General features: G+C 48.5%; 1 protein-coding gene across 2 annotated transcripts in view; it reads right to left on the bottom strand.

The window, feature by feature from the left end:
• LOC147608410 (UDP-Glycosyltransferase superfamily protein) overlaps nucleotides 1–14,491 on the bottom strand; it is a 93,382-nt gene that overhangs the window by 29,355 nt on the left and 49,536 nt on the right. For both annotated transcript variants that reach the window (XM_086789529.1, XM_086789530.1), the window contains exons 6-7: nucleotides 2,152–2,233; nucleotides 1,923–2,024 (exon numbers count right to left, since the gene is read on the bottom strand). In XM_086789529.1, the coding sequence (XP_086645655.1) occupies nucleotides 1,923–2,024; nucleotides 2,152–2,233 (184 nt within the window). The remainder of the gene's footprint in view (nucleotides 1–1,922; nucleotides 2,025–2,151; nucleotides 2,234–14,491) is intronic.

The raw sequence follows: 14,491 nt of genomic DNA, 5'->3' as shown, positions 1-14,491 counted from the left end.
AAAGGATTCTATTTAACATTTGGAGGAGGATCATTGGAACACTCGACCAACTTAGGCAAAGTAATGGGCAAGCGAAATTTAAAAAAATATGGTATTGGGGAGCTGACTCACGGTAAGTAGAAAGGGTGGACTCATAAAAGGAGGTGACCTGAGAGGAAAGAAGAAGAAATGGAAGTGGGAGGACAAAAGGGAAGGCATTCCAAAGAGAGCTCATCAATGAAAGTGGTGGGCTTAAATACAGGAAGGTTAGATTCTGAAAAAGCTAAAATGGGAATGAAGGAGGGATTAGATTTCAAAAAGGAGAAATAAGCACGAAAGCGATGGATGTAAAAGGTATAAAGTGCGACCCGAGGGTAGTGTAGCTTCCTCCATGAAAAGTTTTGAAGAAGGGTTTTCACAAAGAAAGAGTCCTGGATTGACGTGAGAGAAGAATGGTGGCTGACTTCCTAGATTGGTATTCTAACGAAGAAGATTCCCTAAGTTTGATACTCTCATAGGAAATGGGATCGTACCATGTCTCGACGGTGAAGGACCGCACTTTGCCTTTGAAAATCTCAATACCTACATGGATCCTTTCCTCCAAAGATCCCACAGAGATGAATGCTTGTAGAGCTATATCACCAACAAACCATATGAAATCCATATCGTCAGGTAGTAGAAGACCACCTTTGACATACATGTAGCTAAGGAGCTGGGTTGCCTGACACAAGAAGGGAGTGTCTGAAAAACACGAGCCACATCATCCAGGCTCCACATGGTAGACCAATCACCAGAATTGGTTAGTGGTAGCTCCCGACTATATAAATCAATCAAGAAAATGAGACGCTCCAGCCTCCCGATGATACTGTAGGGCAAAGCAGCTATCTGAAGATATCAAGCCCGAGAAATCCTAAAAAGAAGATACAAGACCTTGTATCCGAGCATCAAACGCATCAGCTTTGGACAACAAGGAATCCACCAGTTTGGCACGGCAATTGAGTGAATTGAACTCTCACTTTGTGATAAGTACTTGGACTTAAGAATTCATTTCATTTGCGGGGCCTAGGGAAGCATAATATTCTGCCAACAGCTTATTTGCCTCAGCCTCAAACTTGTTCAAAAAGGCCACTCTAGCGTCCAACTAGGCTTCTCCTCATTGGTTACACTGAATTGGTCCTATAAAGTGGCATTTTCCTAGACCAGAGCTTGGTGGGATTCTTGTAAAGCAATATACTCTTGTGCTTTCACAGCCCAGGAAGTCTTCTCTTGCTCCAACTGGGCCCTCAATCCATCTATGGTTCAATTGCATTCTTGGAGTGCTAAGACATGCGAGGATTCCATAGTGCGGATCTGACTTTTTAAGTTTGTAATGGTTTCCTCGTTCGCTACTTGCATCCCTTTGTGCAATTCCAATTCTAGCTTCACCACCTGGAATAGTAGCTTACCCTTTACCCTTGCCTATAAAAAAAGACCCTTTCTTAGGGCTCTATCTGTTGACACGTCCTTGGGCTAATTTTGGGTTTGTGGCAATCCATCTGGTAGTAGTTCAAAATAAAGCACCACCTTTCCCATTGTCTAACAATCTGTTCTTAAATTCAGCCCTCAAAGGCACCTTATCTACATTTGGACTTGTCAAAGCTTCTAATGGCGATGCATTCCTTTTTCAATACATTAGGACTGAGAAAAGCCAAGATGGCAGCACTAAATGCATGGAAACCCTAATGTGAGCTGTAGTGGTGTTGAGATGGTGGGTTTTTTTGTGTTTTTTCTTTTTTGGGGGGTGTGCATGCGTGTGTGTGTGTGGCCGCGAGGGGGCGGGGGCGGGGGTGGAGGAGAAGGGGTATATATGAAAAGAGAAATGTGATTAGTGCTAAGTAGGTAGCATGATACTCCTACCTGTTAATAAAAACAACTTCCGAAAACATGAAGTGTATTTACTTAACTGTAAGAGGGCACGGACTAAGGTGCAAATGTTTTACACGCCACTCTGTCCAGCGTTCAGTAAAAAGAGGCCACATCCAATGTATCACATCATCCCACCCCACCTGATGTAAACACCACCCAATTAAGAGCATGCGTTTCTCTCCTCAACTTCTGTTATATGATTATATTGCTTCTTTATTAGGACAGCATGTTTGCAAAAAAAACTAAAACAAAAACAAAAATAAATACCTTCCCAGGCATAGCTCTCTTGAGGTTGTCATACAGGAGGGGATGTGTACTTCTAAACCTTCTCTCAAATGATACAGGAGCACTGTTCAGAGAGAAAAAAAAAAGTTACTTTCTTCTTTAACCTTGAGACAAAACAAAGAAGAACAACTTATTTATAGGAGCATAAATGCGCACAGAAGTTGCTCACAAATCCTATTATTTAAGAGATTTTCTTGAATTTACCCCAAAAAAAAAAAGCCACCCCAACGCACTTTCAGTACCAACCTGCCATGTCCTCCATGCACACACTGCAGCCAACACACAAATTGCCAATGCGAAGTTCAATTGTGCTTCTAGCTTCTGCATAGAGAGAGTGGAACCCCGATGTCTAGTGTTTTAGCTTATTTGACACTAGTCTAGTTCGCACAAAGCAATTTTTTTAATTAAAAAAAACCGCTGATATTCACAAGCATATAAGATGACAGGAGGAGAGGGAGGGGGGATTTTATTCAGGCCCTGCTGCAACGCCATCACTCACAAGCACTGTACATTACATTCTTTTTTTTCCCGGGAAAAAGATCCTTCTATTAGTTAATGAAAAAACAGCCAAAAAGGCTAGATACAACCCCGTAGGGCTAGATACAAACTTGCCTCATGGATGGGGCGGGAATCAAATGATCACAAGGGAAGAGACACTTCTCCTCTGGCTGGCCGCTATGTGAGGAGAAGAAGGGGGGGGGGGGGGGGGGAACAACCACACAGGTGGTCTATAATGCCAAATGGGGTCTCCGTCTCTATCCGTGAGGAAAGAGCCAGGCCTCCAAAGCCTCAAGAAAGCTTCAAGCCTTCTCCCGCTCTCAAGACAGTCTTAGTTTCTCTCGGTCGGATCGCCAGCAGGGAGGGACTAATCTATCACGGATTGATCGCTTGTATGTGGGCAACTGGTTAGGGGAGCGAGGGGGCTCCGTTGGCATTCTCGCTGGCACCTCTTTTTCAGACCATGCGCCAGTTATTTTGACACTTGAGGAGAGGACACGGGAGACCAGCTTGCAGTTGAGGATCCCAGAGAGGGTACTTACAGATCCTAGTCTCGCTGAGGACATTGAGAGGATATGGCATGATAGTCAGAGCTCTGACCAGGATGCAGCAGGCCAGTGTGCCCAGGGACTCATCGAGCTTAGCTCTTTTCTGCACGCAGCAGCCTTGACACGGCTGGGAGAGACTCGCGATCGAGAGCATCGGCTGAGACGTAGCCTTGCTTCGCTTCAGCGCCTCCAGGAGCAGCAGCCTGCATGTGAGTGGGTGGCGTCCCAGCTGAGCCAGGCACGCCAGGAGGTTAGAGAGGCAGAGGAGCAGAGACACGAGTTTTACTATCGTCGCCAGGCCTCTCAGTGGACGCAGCTTTGTGATAAGAGTGACTGGGGAGTTTTTGAGATTACTGGACCCCGCCATGCTCGAGCAGGAGTCCGCCAGCTTGGGAGGCCGGACGGATCGGTAGCTACTGAGCCCGAGGAGATCAGAGCCATTGCCACTGAGTTCTATAGAGACCTGCTTTCAGCGGAGCCAGCCACTGAGGCTCGGGATGCTTGCAGACAGACTGTGTGGGCCCATGTGCAGAGGAGGGTCACAGATCGTATGCGTACAGTTCTGGGAGGGCCTCTTTCAGAGGTTGAGCTTGCTGAGGCCTTGAGGGTCCTTCCGCGTCATAGTTGCCCAGGAGAGGACGGATTGACACCTGCCTTTTTTATGCGCTATTGGGACCTTTTGGGGCCAAGCCTCCGCAGGGGCTTCCAGTATGTTTTGGACACTGGGGTGATGCCATAGAGCTTTTCAAGAGGGCTTGATCTTTCTTATCCCCAAGGGGGAGGGAGTATCAAATGATATTCGGCATTCGAGACCTATTACGATCCTCAATACTGTCTACAAGGTCTTAGCAAAGGCCTTGAGATTGAGGATCCAGCCCTTCCTGGGGGAGTTGATTCATGCTACCCAGACAGGATTCGTCAAGGAGCGTAGTATCCTTGACAACATCTTCACCTTCTGGGAGTCGACGGCCCGAGCTAGATTTCTTGGTGAGGACTTGGTCGTGATGCTTCTCGATTTTGAGAAGGCATACGATAGAGTCGATTGGGGATTCTTAGAGGGCACTATGCTTCGCCTGGGCTTTGAGCCAGGTTGGATTCAAGGGGTGGCGGCTCTGTATTCCACAGCTCAGAGCCAGGTGCTGATTGCAGGACGGGGGCCAAGTTTTGAGCTGACCAGATCAGTCCGTCAGGGGTGTCCTCTCGCACCGTTTCTTTTTCTCTTCGCTATGAGCATGTATCTGACGGCGGCAGAGGAGGTTGGTTTGAGAGGACTCCAGCTCCCAGTCCAGGGGGAGGACCTGCTCGATGCTGAGTTTGCTGATGACACGGGCTTATTTTTGCATGGCCGGGAGGCCAATCTTCATCGGGCAGAGCAGTCGCTTCAGGTTTTTAGTGCAGCTTCGGGAGCATTGATCAATTGGCGCAAGACAGTGGCCTTTTGGATCAGTAGCGCTCCCACTCCGGCATGGAGCCCAGACCCGAGATTTAGATGGATTCCTCCTGGCGGCACAGCAGTGCGATATTTGGGATGCCAGATTGGACTAGATTTGTCACCTGAGCAGCAGATCGCCCCGCTTCTTCTGAGCATTCGGAAGAATGCTTTTGTATTGGAGTACAGCTCGGCTATCCTTGGCGGGGAGGGTAGCGGTGGCAAATCAGGTGCTTTTAGCGACCATGTGGTATATTACGTCCTACTGGATCTTCTCGAGCTCTTGCATCAGCCAGGTACAGAGGCTGATCAGGAACTTTCTTTGGTCTGGGCGCGATGGTCAGCCAGCTCGGGCAAAGGTTGCTTGGGCAGTCATTACACTTCCGCTGGTCCAGGGAGGCTTGGGCATTATAGATCCAGTTGATCAGAGTAGAGCCTTATTGGGGAAGCTTATTGTTCGAGGGCTGCTTCCAGGCGCTGATCCTTGGAAAGAGCTTCTTTTGCAGCGGCTGCAGGCTCGGGCTCCCCCAGCAGGGGGCACTTGGGCACCAGAGATACGATGGATCTTCATAGAGATGAGGAGGACAGGCCTCAGTAGAGGATGGGAGGACAGATTTGCCTTGAGCATCCTAAGAGCTTGGGAGTTGCTGAGACCGGGGCTCTCTCAGAGACCTCCTGCTTGTGTTGAGGAGCGGGCCAGACAGCCGCTCATCTGGAGCCCAGCGGTTCGTACAGAGCAGGGTCATATGCTGGGTTCTCAGCCTCGTCTAGCCTGGGGACCATTGGCGGCGGGCCCAGCACGTAGTTTTGGAGATTGGCAGGCCTTCTGCAGCCTCCCAGAGGAGATCCAGGTGGAGAGGCTGAGTCACTTCAAAGAGGGGTTGATTATGAGGGATGACATTCAGGCGGCACTCACAGAGGAGTGGTTCACGCCTCTCGAGCTAGTGGCCCCACGGTGGATGGGAGCCTTTACACAGATGGAGATCCTGATTGCTGTCCGAGCTTGTACTGAGGATGACAGATGCCTCTACTATAGATCCAGGATGAGGGCAGACTTCAGAGAGTGGAGGTGGAGTCGCCTTTGGTTGCAGAGTGCATCTTTCAGAGGATACGGGTAGTGGCCGCCGCTTCTCGGAAGTGGCATATTGACCCAGACCCTGCAGATGTGCTCCCTAATTGGCACATATGGGCATATGCAGCGCGCCCCTTGGCCCGGCTCCAGTGCGACCCTGGTGAGTACGAGTGGCATGATCCTTATGCATCCCCTAAGACCACGGAGATCACTTTTTTCCAATATACTGTTCGGTTGGGGCGACATATTTTGACGACGAGGAGGATGGTCTCTCCAGATGCATCGGGGCACTGGCGGCTACAGGGACTCTCACAGGAGTTCCTGGAGGATTTTTGGACCCAGCTCTGGGCTAGTCGACAGGCACGCAGGATCTCGACTTTCCAGTGGGGCTGGTCGCCCACAGGGGCTCAGCAGTTGGCACCTGCCTTGTCTACAGCGGTCTTCCGACGGCCTGCGTCCGATGCGGCCACCCTCTAGAGACACAGAGACATTGCCTTTGGGACTGCCCTCAGGCGCAGCAGATTTGGCTGCGGATGCTGCGCATTCTAGCCCCCCTCTCTCTAGAGAATATGTATATGTGGGGAGCCGCTGCTTGGTCGACTTCGTCAGGGCCTGCTATGGACTATGAGACGGAGCAGGACAGCCAGGCCATCAGATTCATTAGGGGCCAGCCTCGCCTTGTTCCTTCACCGGATTTCTCGTCCGCCAGCTGGACACAGGAGAGGGATTTACGATGGGAGCTCCTCAGCAGCCTCACCATCTGGTTAACCTGGAGGGTCCGGTGTTTCAGGGCCTTTGAGGAGAGACTGGAGCCACCAGCAGAGACTGTTCGCGGGATTTGGCAGGAGTTGATCCACACCCTGCGAGGACAGTATGACCGCATCCGGGGCGACTCGGATGAGGCGATCTTGCGGCGCCAGGCTTTTCACACCACTTGGCGCAGCGGCTCCTTCTACACCCTGCACGCGGGGTCCCCCGTTGGCATTACAGGCCACCTGTTTGGCTCTTTCCCCCTCCTATTATATGATATAGCCCCTCAGTTTTTTGTACTGTTACTTGTACTTTTCAACACCTAGGGAGAGTCTCCTTGGCTGCCTTGTTTTGTTCTCTGCTCTGCTTTCTTATGAGCAAGAGAGGATCTTTTGTAGCCCTACGAGCGTTTTTATATAACTAATGAAAGGATCTTTTTTCGGAAAAAAAATATATCTCATTTTTTTAGTAATACTCATAGTTTTTTACTAATAAACCTTGTCCTTAGTCAACTCTTCATCTTATGTGAGCATTTACTCATTTTTTGGAGTTTTTCTTTTATAAATTGGATTTATCTCCTACACTTGGATTGATCCTATTGGTCCATAGAAACCTTAATTGGAGCATAATTCGAAAATTTCTGAAAATCTCGACCCTTAGGCTAAGGTCCTTTATACTTCTTTTCAATTAATTCCAAATGCACATTGGAAAGTTCTTTTTGAATTTCTGTTTCAGGGGAAACCATTTTAGACACTAGGAGGATTTTTATATCCAAAAATATCTCAATTGTGGATTACCTCTCTCTAGACCAAAACAGGGTAAAACAGAATCTTTCTTTTATTTCAAAGAGGAGAATAATTACAAGATCAGAAGGGGAGGTTCTTACACCTGTACACCTCAAAAGCTGAAGGGAGGAATCTTACACAATCCTAGGAAACTCTGCCTCCACCAACCCTCCCATTCTCCTGCAATTTGAGGCATTATCTATCACCACCTGTACTACATTTTCTGTACCCACATCAATAACGGCTTGGCGTATGTGCTGGTAGATAAATTCACGAGTTACACTCTCCCTAGTATTCCCTGCATTCACAACACGTAGAAAATATGTGCCCATGCATGATGACACTAATATATTAATCATGTGGCGTCTCCTAATGTCAGCCCATCCATATGACAAAATAGTGTAGTCAAACCTTTTCCAATTATCGCGTATGGGCTACAAGGCCACATCAATCCTGGCCTTCTCCTCATCTAGCATCTTTGTGCGCATCTTCTTGTACTTCATCCCTGACCAATCATCACATGGGCCAACAGATGCATTTTCTCGCACAACATTCTTTTCCACTGCTCTGTGCGAAGAACATTAAAAGAAATATTACACTCGACCAAAGTGCGAGCAATATCTATTTCGACAACTCTTTGCCACTCCTTTACCCATGAGCTGGAGAAAACACCAGATGGAAGTGTGCTTTGTTTGCGGGGGATATCCTCAATGTGTGAGGAAGGAGTGTCATGGCCAACATAATTACCTATACCTGCACCTGTATCTGTGTCTATGTTGCCTTCTACACGAGGCCTCTTTCAATTAGGCTCTCCTCTTGGAGAGGATGCATGGGAAGATCCACAGTCGAATGAGTTGAAGAAACACCCGGGCGAGGAAGGGGCTCCAAGAAATCCTCATCATGTACTACGATTGCTACATTAGCCTCACTTAATGGTTGAAGATTTTGCTCCTTTCGCACCTTCTCTACAACGTCTCGCGGAACAGACTTGCACACTCCAATCCCACGTCTTGCAACCCCTACTAGATGATATATGAGACGTGTACTGGAGCTTGAAAATTCATTGGAGCAATAGCGACATTGCCACCTGTTTGAGCCATCATCTTGCCAGTCTATTGTGTGAATTTTCCAATATGGGTGCTCCTTTCTATCCATGTTGAAAGAAATCACCTTTGAGAGAGAAGTATACAGTGTACACTATAATGTTTAATGTGAGTTTGTGAGAAAGAAAGAAAGAAAGATATATATTAAGCGTCTACTAAAGACCCAATGGACCTATGAGACCAAAGTGGTACAATAATGTCCATGGCATATCTCATCATGGAATGAAAAATAAAACAGAATGAAAACACAAATATAGCTATCTCACTGGGGTGATATGTCCATGGAAACTCGTCATGGAATACTAAGAGAGAGAGAGAGAGAGAGAGAGAGAGAGAGAGAGAGAGAGAGTGTGTGTGTGTGTGTGTGTGTATCACAGAGAGAGAGAGGGAGAGAGAGAAATGAAATGAAATGAAATGTTATATTAACGTCTTCAAAAGGCCATAATGACCTATGAGACCAAAAGTTACATCATGGTGGATCTGATACAATGTCTGGATTAAAAAACCCAGAAAATGAAAAATAAAGATGATACTACTGGCACCTAGAAAATGAAACTGGAACTGGAAGGTAAACAGAAACCCTTATAGGGTGTGAATATAGTGAGGGGGGGTACGCTATGGAGGTGAGTGGAATATAGTGAGGGGATACAATATAGAGAGAGAGAGAGAGAGATTAAGCTTCTACTAAAGACCCAATGGGCCTATGAGACCAAAGTGATAGAATAATGTCCATGGCATATAAACTGGAACTGGAAGGTAAACAGAAACCCTTATAGGGTGTGAATATAGTGAGGGGGGGTACGCTATGGAGGTGAGTGGAATATAGTGAGGGGATACAATATAGAGAGAGAGAGAGAGAGATTAAGCTTCTACTAAAGACCCAATGGGCCTATGAGACCAAAGTGATAGAATAATGTCCATGGCATATCTCATCAAACATAAACATAGCTATCTCACTTGGGTGATACAAAACTGTCCATGGAAACTCACCATGGAAATACTAAGAATATAGAAACATGAGAGTAGCATCAGCTCCAAGTAGATGGTCTACCACTCTCCAAAATATCAAGCATGGGGCTAATGAGTATGGCCGAGAGGTCTCCCTCAGCTATGTCACGTGTAAAGGTAGCTCGATGGCGGTGGAGCATTTCTTGGATATGGAGCTGATGAGGTGATCGTGACCGCCGGGGGGGGGGGGGGGGGGGGGGCAGGGGCAAGGGGGTCGGCACGTTGGAGTGCGGAGGCTCGGTCCAAGGTAACTCCTCTCGGGCGAGGTAGGTCCAGTGCAGCTCGTGGAGAAAGAAAGAAAGATTTTATTAACGTCTTCCAAAAGACCGAACTAGGTCTATGAGACAAATCAGTGTACCTATATGGGGTATCCTCCGTCATCCCAACAAAATGAAAAAGTACTGAACTAAAAAGCTGAATCTGGGTGTGCAATAAGTACAATGAGTGGGGGAGGGGATGGAGCTCTACTACTAGGAGAATGCAAAGCTATATGCATGGAGTATACAATCATGATATGCAACCTAGCTAGCTCCATCCTGTACCATACTGGGGGGTATAAAATGGTATACATCAATGAAGGGGGTGTCACAGCTCCTTGAAGAAAGCTCCTTGAAGAACATGCCTGGGTCTGCTTTGAAGCGAGCCAGTCGCTCCGCACCCTCTCTGTGAAACTGAGCTCTGATCTCTGTCATCTCTCTCTGGTATAGGCGTGCTGTCCGAAAGCCAGGTGTCCTCTGTCTCCTACGGGCTCTGAGTGTCTCTGCTCTCTGGAGAGTAATTCCCTGCTGTGTAGGGGCTGGGAGTGGGGTGGATCTCTGAAAAAATGTAGTAATCTGTGTCTGTCGTCCCCCCTCTGGAGCTGTCTAAGCCTGTAATGATGTCTCTCTGTGACGCTGTATGTCTAGAATGAATCTCCCCAGTATGCGTTGGTCTGCTGCCTCAAAGATCTGGCGTAGGGAATGTGGCTCTCTGAACAAAATGGGATATCTCTCTCTGATGGTTGTATATGCTCTGCATCTGCATACATAATGCTCCTCACTCTCCACCTCCTCTCTGCACAATCTGCATACCCTCTCCTCTCGGGGGATCCGTGCTGCTTTGCCAGTCTCGATCTCCAATCGATGTGATGAGACTCTAAGCTAACCAATAGCTACTCGGGAGCCGTGTGGTAAAAAGCCCTCCATGTATCTAGGCCTCTCTATAAATCCATCATCAGTGATACTCATGAAGTGATCTCTGTAGTATAGCATCTTCAGTGGAAGAGGCTATGTAGGCGATATCCATGTCTCTCGTGTATAGAGCTGCCATAGGTCCTGTCTCAATACTCTGTTCCTCTCACTATGAGAGAGACGGATATGTGGTGCATCCCTGTCATACTGGAATGGTGGTAGATAATCCATGTCTAGGCCATGCTGTGAGAACCAATGTGTGACCTGTGCATACCATGATCCTTTGTCTCCTGCCTCAGCCAGCTGTCTAGATGCCTCAAAAGCTCTGTATGACAATCTGTCCTATGGCATCTCTCTGAATCTGTCTAGCAGACATATAGTCTGGAATATGGCCTCTACCATCATAGGAGGCGCAGCAAACTCTACTCGGATAATGTCATGAGGTACTGACAGTTTGTTGCGTATCATGCATGCCATCATGAGAGCCTGTGGTCTATCTGTGTCCACCAATGGGTAGCAAGGCCTGGCGCCCATACCGCTGCTCCATACATCAGTGCCGGTGTGACTAATGTGTCAAATAGCCACCCCTTCGCCTGGGGCTCCTAAAAATGCGCCAAGTGGCACTGTCTCTCTAGCATAGCCAATGCTCCATATCCCCGTGTCAATCTAGCTCTGGTTGCTGAACCCATGGTGAAGCGCGTGGCTGCTGCTGCAGAGAAGGTAACCCCTAGGTACACGTATGATGTCACCCCTCCACCTGGCGTCCTGCGAGAGTGAATGTCAGCCGACTCCTACCCTGTCTCGATGTATGAAAGACCATAACCTTGGTTTTCCCAAGGTTCACAGTATGACCCCTCTGTGTGCAGAAATCATCATGTGCATGTAGATGTTGTTGTAGACCTCCTGGAGACTCAGACACTAATACAATATCATCAGCATAAAGCATAATATGTACTGAGGTACCTGCTAGATCAACTCCATCTCCGCCTCCCCATGTAACGAAGTCAGCCACCTCATCAATGTATAACCCAAATAGCGTGGGGGAAAGTGGGCATCCTTGCTTCACACCAATGGTGCTAGCAATAGTCTCGGACATACCTCCTGGGCATCTGACTCGCCCAAAAACCTGCTCATATAATGCATAGATGCCCCTATAGTGGAAAGCTGGGAGAGACCCTCTGAAGTCCGCACCTGCCTAACTACTGTCTCATAAAGTGCCATAATACCCCAAATGAGCTCACATGGAACCCCCAAGTCTTGTAGCCTGCGCATCAGTCTAGCTCTGGGCACTGTGTCAAAGGCCTTGCAGAAATCCACAAAGCCACAGTAGATCCTCCTCCCATGTGCTCTGCCCTCCTCAATGATAGCCCTGAGGGTAAAGATATGATCCAAAATAGAGAATCTCCTCCTGAAACCGGCTTGTCCCTGAGCTCGGACCCCTTGTCTCTCTGCCCATATGCTCAACTCCTGCTCAAGAATAGAGGCATATAGCTTGGCCAGCGAGTGACCAATCATAATGGTGCGGTAGTTAGTCGGCAGGCTCGGATCTCCAGACTTGAGTACCGGCACAATCGTGGAAGTACTCCAAGTCCCAGGAAACCCCTCACACATGGCTCTATTAAACATGAGAGCTAGCAAGTCTGCAATCATATCTCTAGCATGTATGAAATGCTCGGCTACAATGCCCTCATGATCCTGTGCCCTCCCTGTATGCAATCTGTTTTGATGGCCCTCCTCACCATCTCTGCTGTGAAGAAGGTAGACGTGGGTGGACAAGGCTCTGGAGGGTTCGGTAGTGGTGGCTGCTCTGGTACTGTGTAGAGGGAGGCTGCATACTCGCCCCATGTATCTGGAGAGGTAATGGCCAGAGGTGGGGGGTTCTCTCTAAGCAATCTCCAGGCCTCCCCAGAATCCTGACTCAAAAACAGCTGATACATGTCTCTCTCCAGCCGATCTAAGAATGCTCTCTTCTTCCGCCGAATGAAGCATTGGAAGATGATGCATGACTGTCTATATGTAGTAACACCTGTGGCCACCTCTCTCTCTGTAGCCGAGCTCTGAGCTCCCTACAGTCATCATCATACCAACTATTCTGGGGCATGCTCCCAGGACGTGGTTATACTGTGGGCTGCGTGTGTGAGAAGGCCGTCGCTGCAGTTGTATGTAAAGCCTCTGTCAGGATCTGTGTGAGCTCTGCTAATGGCCTCTGTGGATCCTCTGCACTCAACAAGCTGTAGATCTTTGCAGTGTATACTCCATCAGTCTCTCTACAGAAGGTATATCTCGGGTGATAGGAGGACTGCCCAACCTAGCAGGTAATGTAGTGGAAATCCACCGTAAAGGAGAGAAGTGCATGATCCACCGTAACTCTGATGGGCCTGGGGCCAATCGCAAAATCCTGGATACTCAGGATGAAGGTTGGCGAGGCTAAAACATAATCCACTGTGCTAGCCCCATGTCTGTGTGGAAAGCAAGTAAAGCCACTGGCAAGTGGATACCTCTCTAGGCCATTTAAAATGGCCAGCCCATGTGCAGTCCCCATCTCCAAAAGGTATCTCCCATACTCATGACACTCCACCTCATCCTGTGATCTCCGGATCAAACACATCTCCTCCACATCTATCTCTCTCAACATCTCCTCCGAAGTGTCAAAGAAGGAGGTCTGGTACTGAGCCGTTCGAGCATTAAAGTCCCCAACTATGATAACATCTCCCTCCCTGGAGAACTCCCATATGTCCTCATCTAGAATCATATATGGAGATTTCCCCTTGGGCGCTGCATAATGAGATGTGCTGGGTGGAAAGTAACATATAGCAATGTATAGGGGTCTACCCTCATCTGCCCTCACTCTGACCCACATGTACCTCGCGCTCTCATCACGGCGCATAACATGGATGAGTGGCTGAAGCTCCTCTCTAAAAAGAACTGCAACTCCTCCAGATCCGTGACCACCATGCTTCGAACGGGCCTCCTGTCTACAAGTCGTCTCCCATCTGTATCCCACCACTCTCGGTAATGTGCTGCCTAGGGCCTGATGTGTCTCCGAGTAGAAGATGATGTCCCTATCTCTGAAGCTGTCCTCAAAGGCCCCCACATCCAGTCTCAATGCTCCATTGCAGTTCCATACTGCAAGTCTCAGACTGGTCCCATAGGTCTCGCACCGTCAAGTGGTGCGTCTCTCTAGTATCACCACTCTGCCTCCTTTGTAAAATGCTAGCTTCCCTTTTTCTCTGGCTGCCCTAATCTCCGGCATGCACTCCCTCATATGTGCTAGCTGTGCCAAGGTGAGGTCATCTCCTAAAAGATGCCCGTTTTCTTAAGGGCGGAGCGCTTGGCCCAAGAAATCCTTCTTGGCCTCCAAGGTGGGAAAGCGTAAAATGAGAGCTCTCTCCTTCGAGCTCTCTCCTCCATTCTTGTCTTTCTTGCCCACTCTCCAAGCCCCCGTGTGTGTAGGCCTCGAAATGCCCATGCGTGTGTATAAATCTTTGGCTTCCTCCTCAACATTGTCACCATCCTTAAGACCCGTGATCCGCACATGATGTCACCAATTGGCCGACCATTTGGTCCATCTCCAGTTTTTGCGTCTCGTTCACTTGAGGCCAGGCCGGTGTCTCATGTGAAGAGGCCAGTATTTTGCTGACATGGACGGGAGCCAGACTGGTGCCACCCGTGTGTTAGCAGGATGGTGTCGTATGGACGGGAGCCAGACCAGTGCCACCCGTGTATGACCTGGACTGTGTTCGATCCATGGGATTGTCACGCCATGGAAGAGCCAGTATTCGTGCCGTGTTTTGCCTATGGGACTGTCACACCATAGGGAGACTCGTGCCTGGAACTGTGTCTTACCTATGGGACTGTCACTCCATAGGAAGACCAGGTTTTTATGTTTTTATGTCGTGCCAGTTTTGTGCCGACAGATATTTTGTACTTGTTCCATGAACGGGAGATATGTCCATATTA

The sequence above is a fragment of the Cibotium barometz genome, chromosome 53 (genome assembly GCF_041138505.1).
Source record: "Cibotium barometz isolate CiBa-2024 chromosome 53, ASM4113850v1, whole genome shotgun sequence".
NCBI classification, from domain to species: domain Eukaryota; kingdom Viridiplantae; phylum Streptophyta; class Polypodiopsida; order Cyatheales; family Cibotiaceae; genus Cibotium; species Cibotium barometz.
This window is presented reverse-complemented; position numbering and strand designations above follow the sequence as displayed.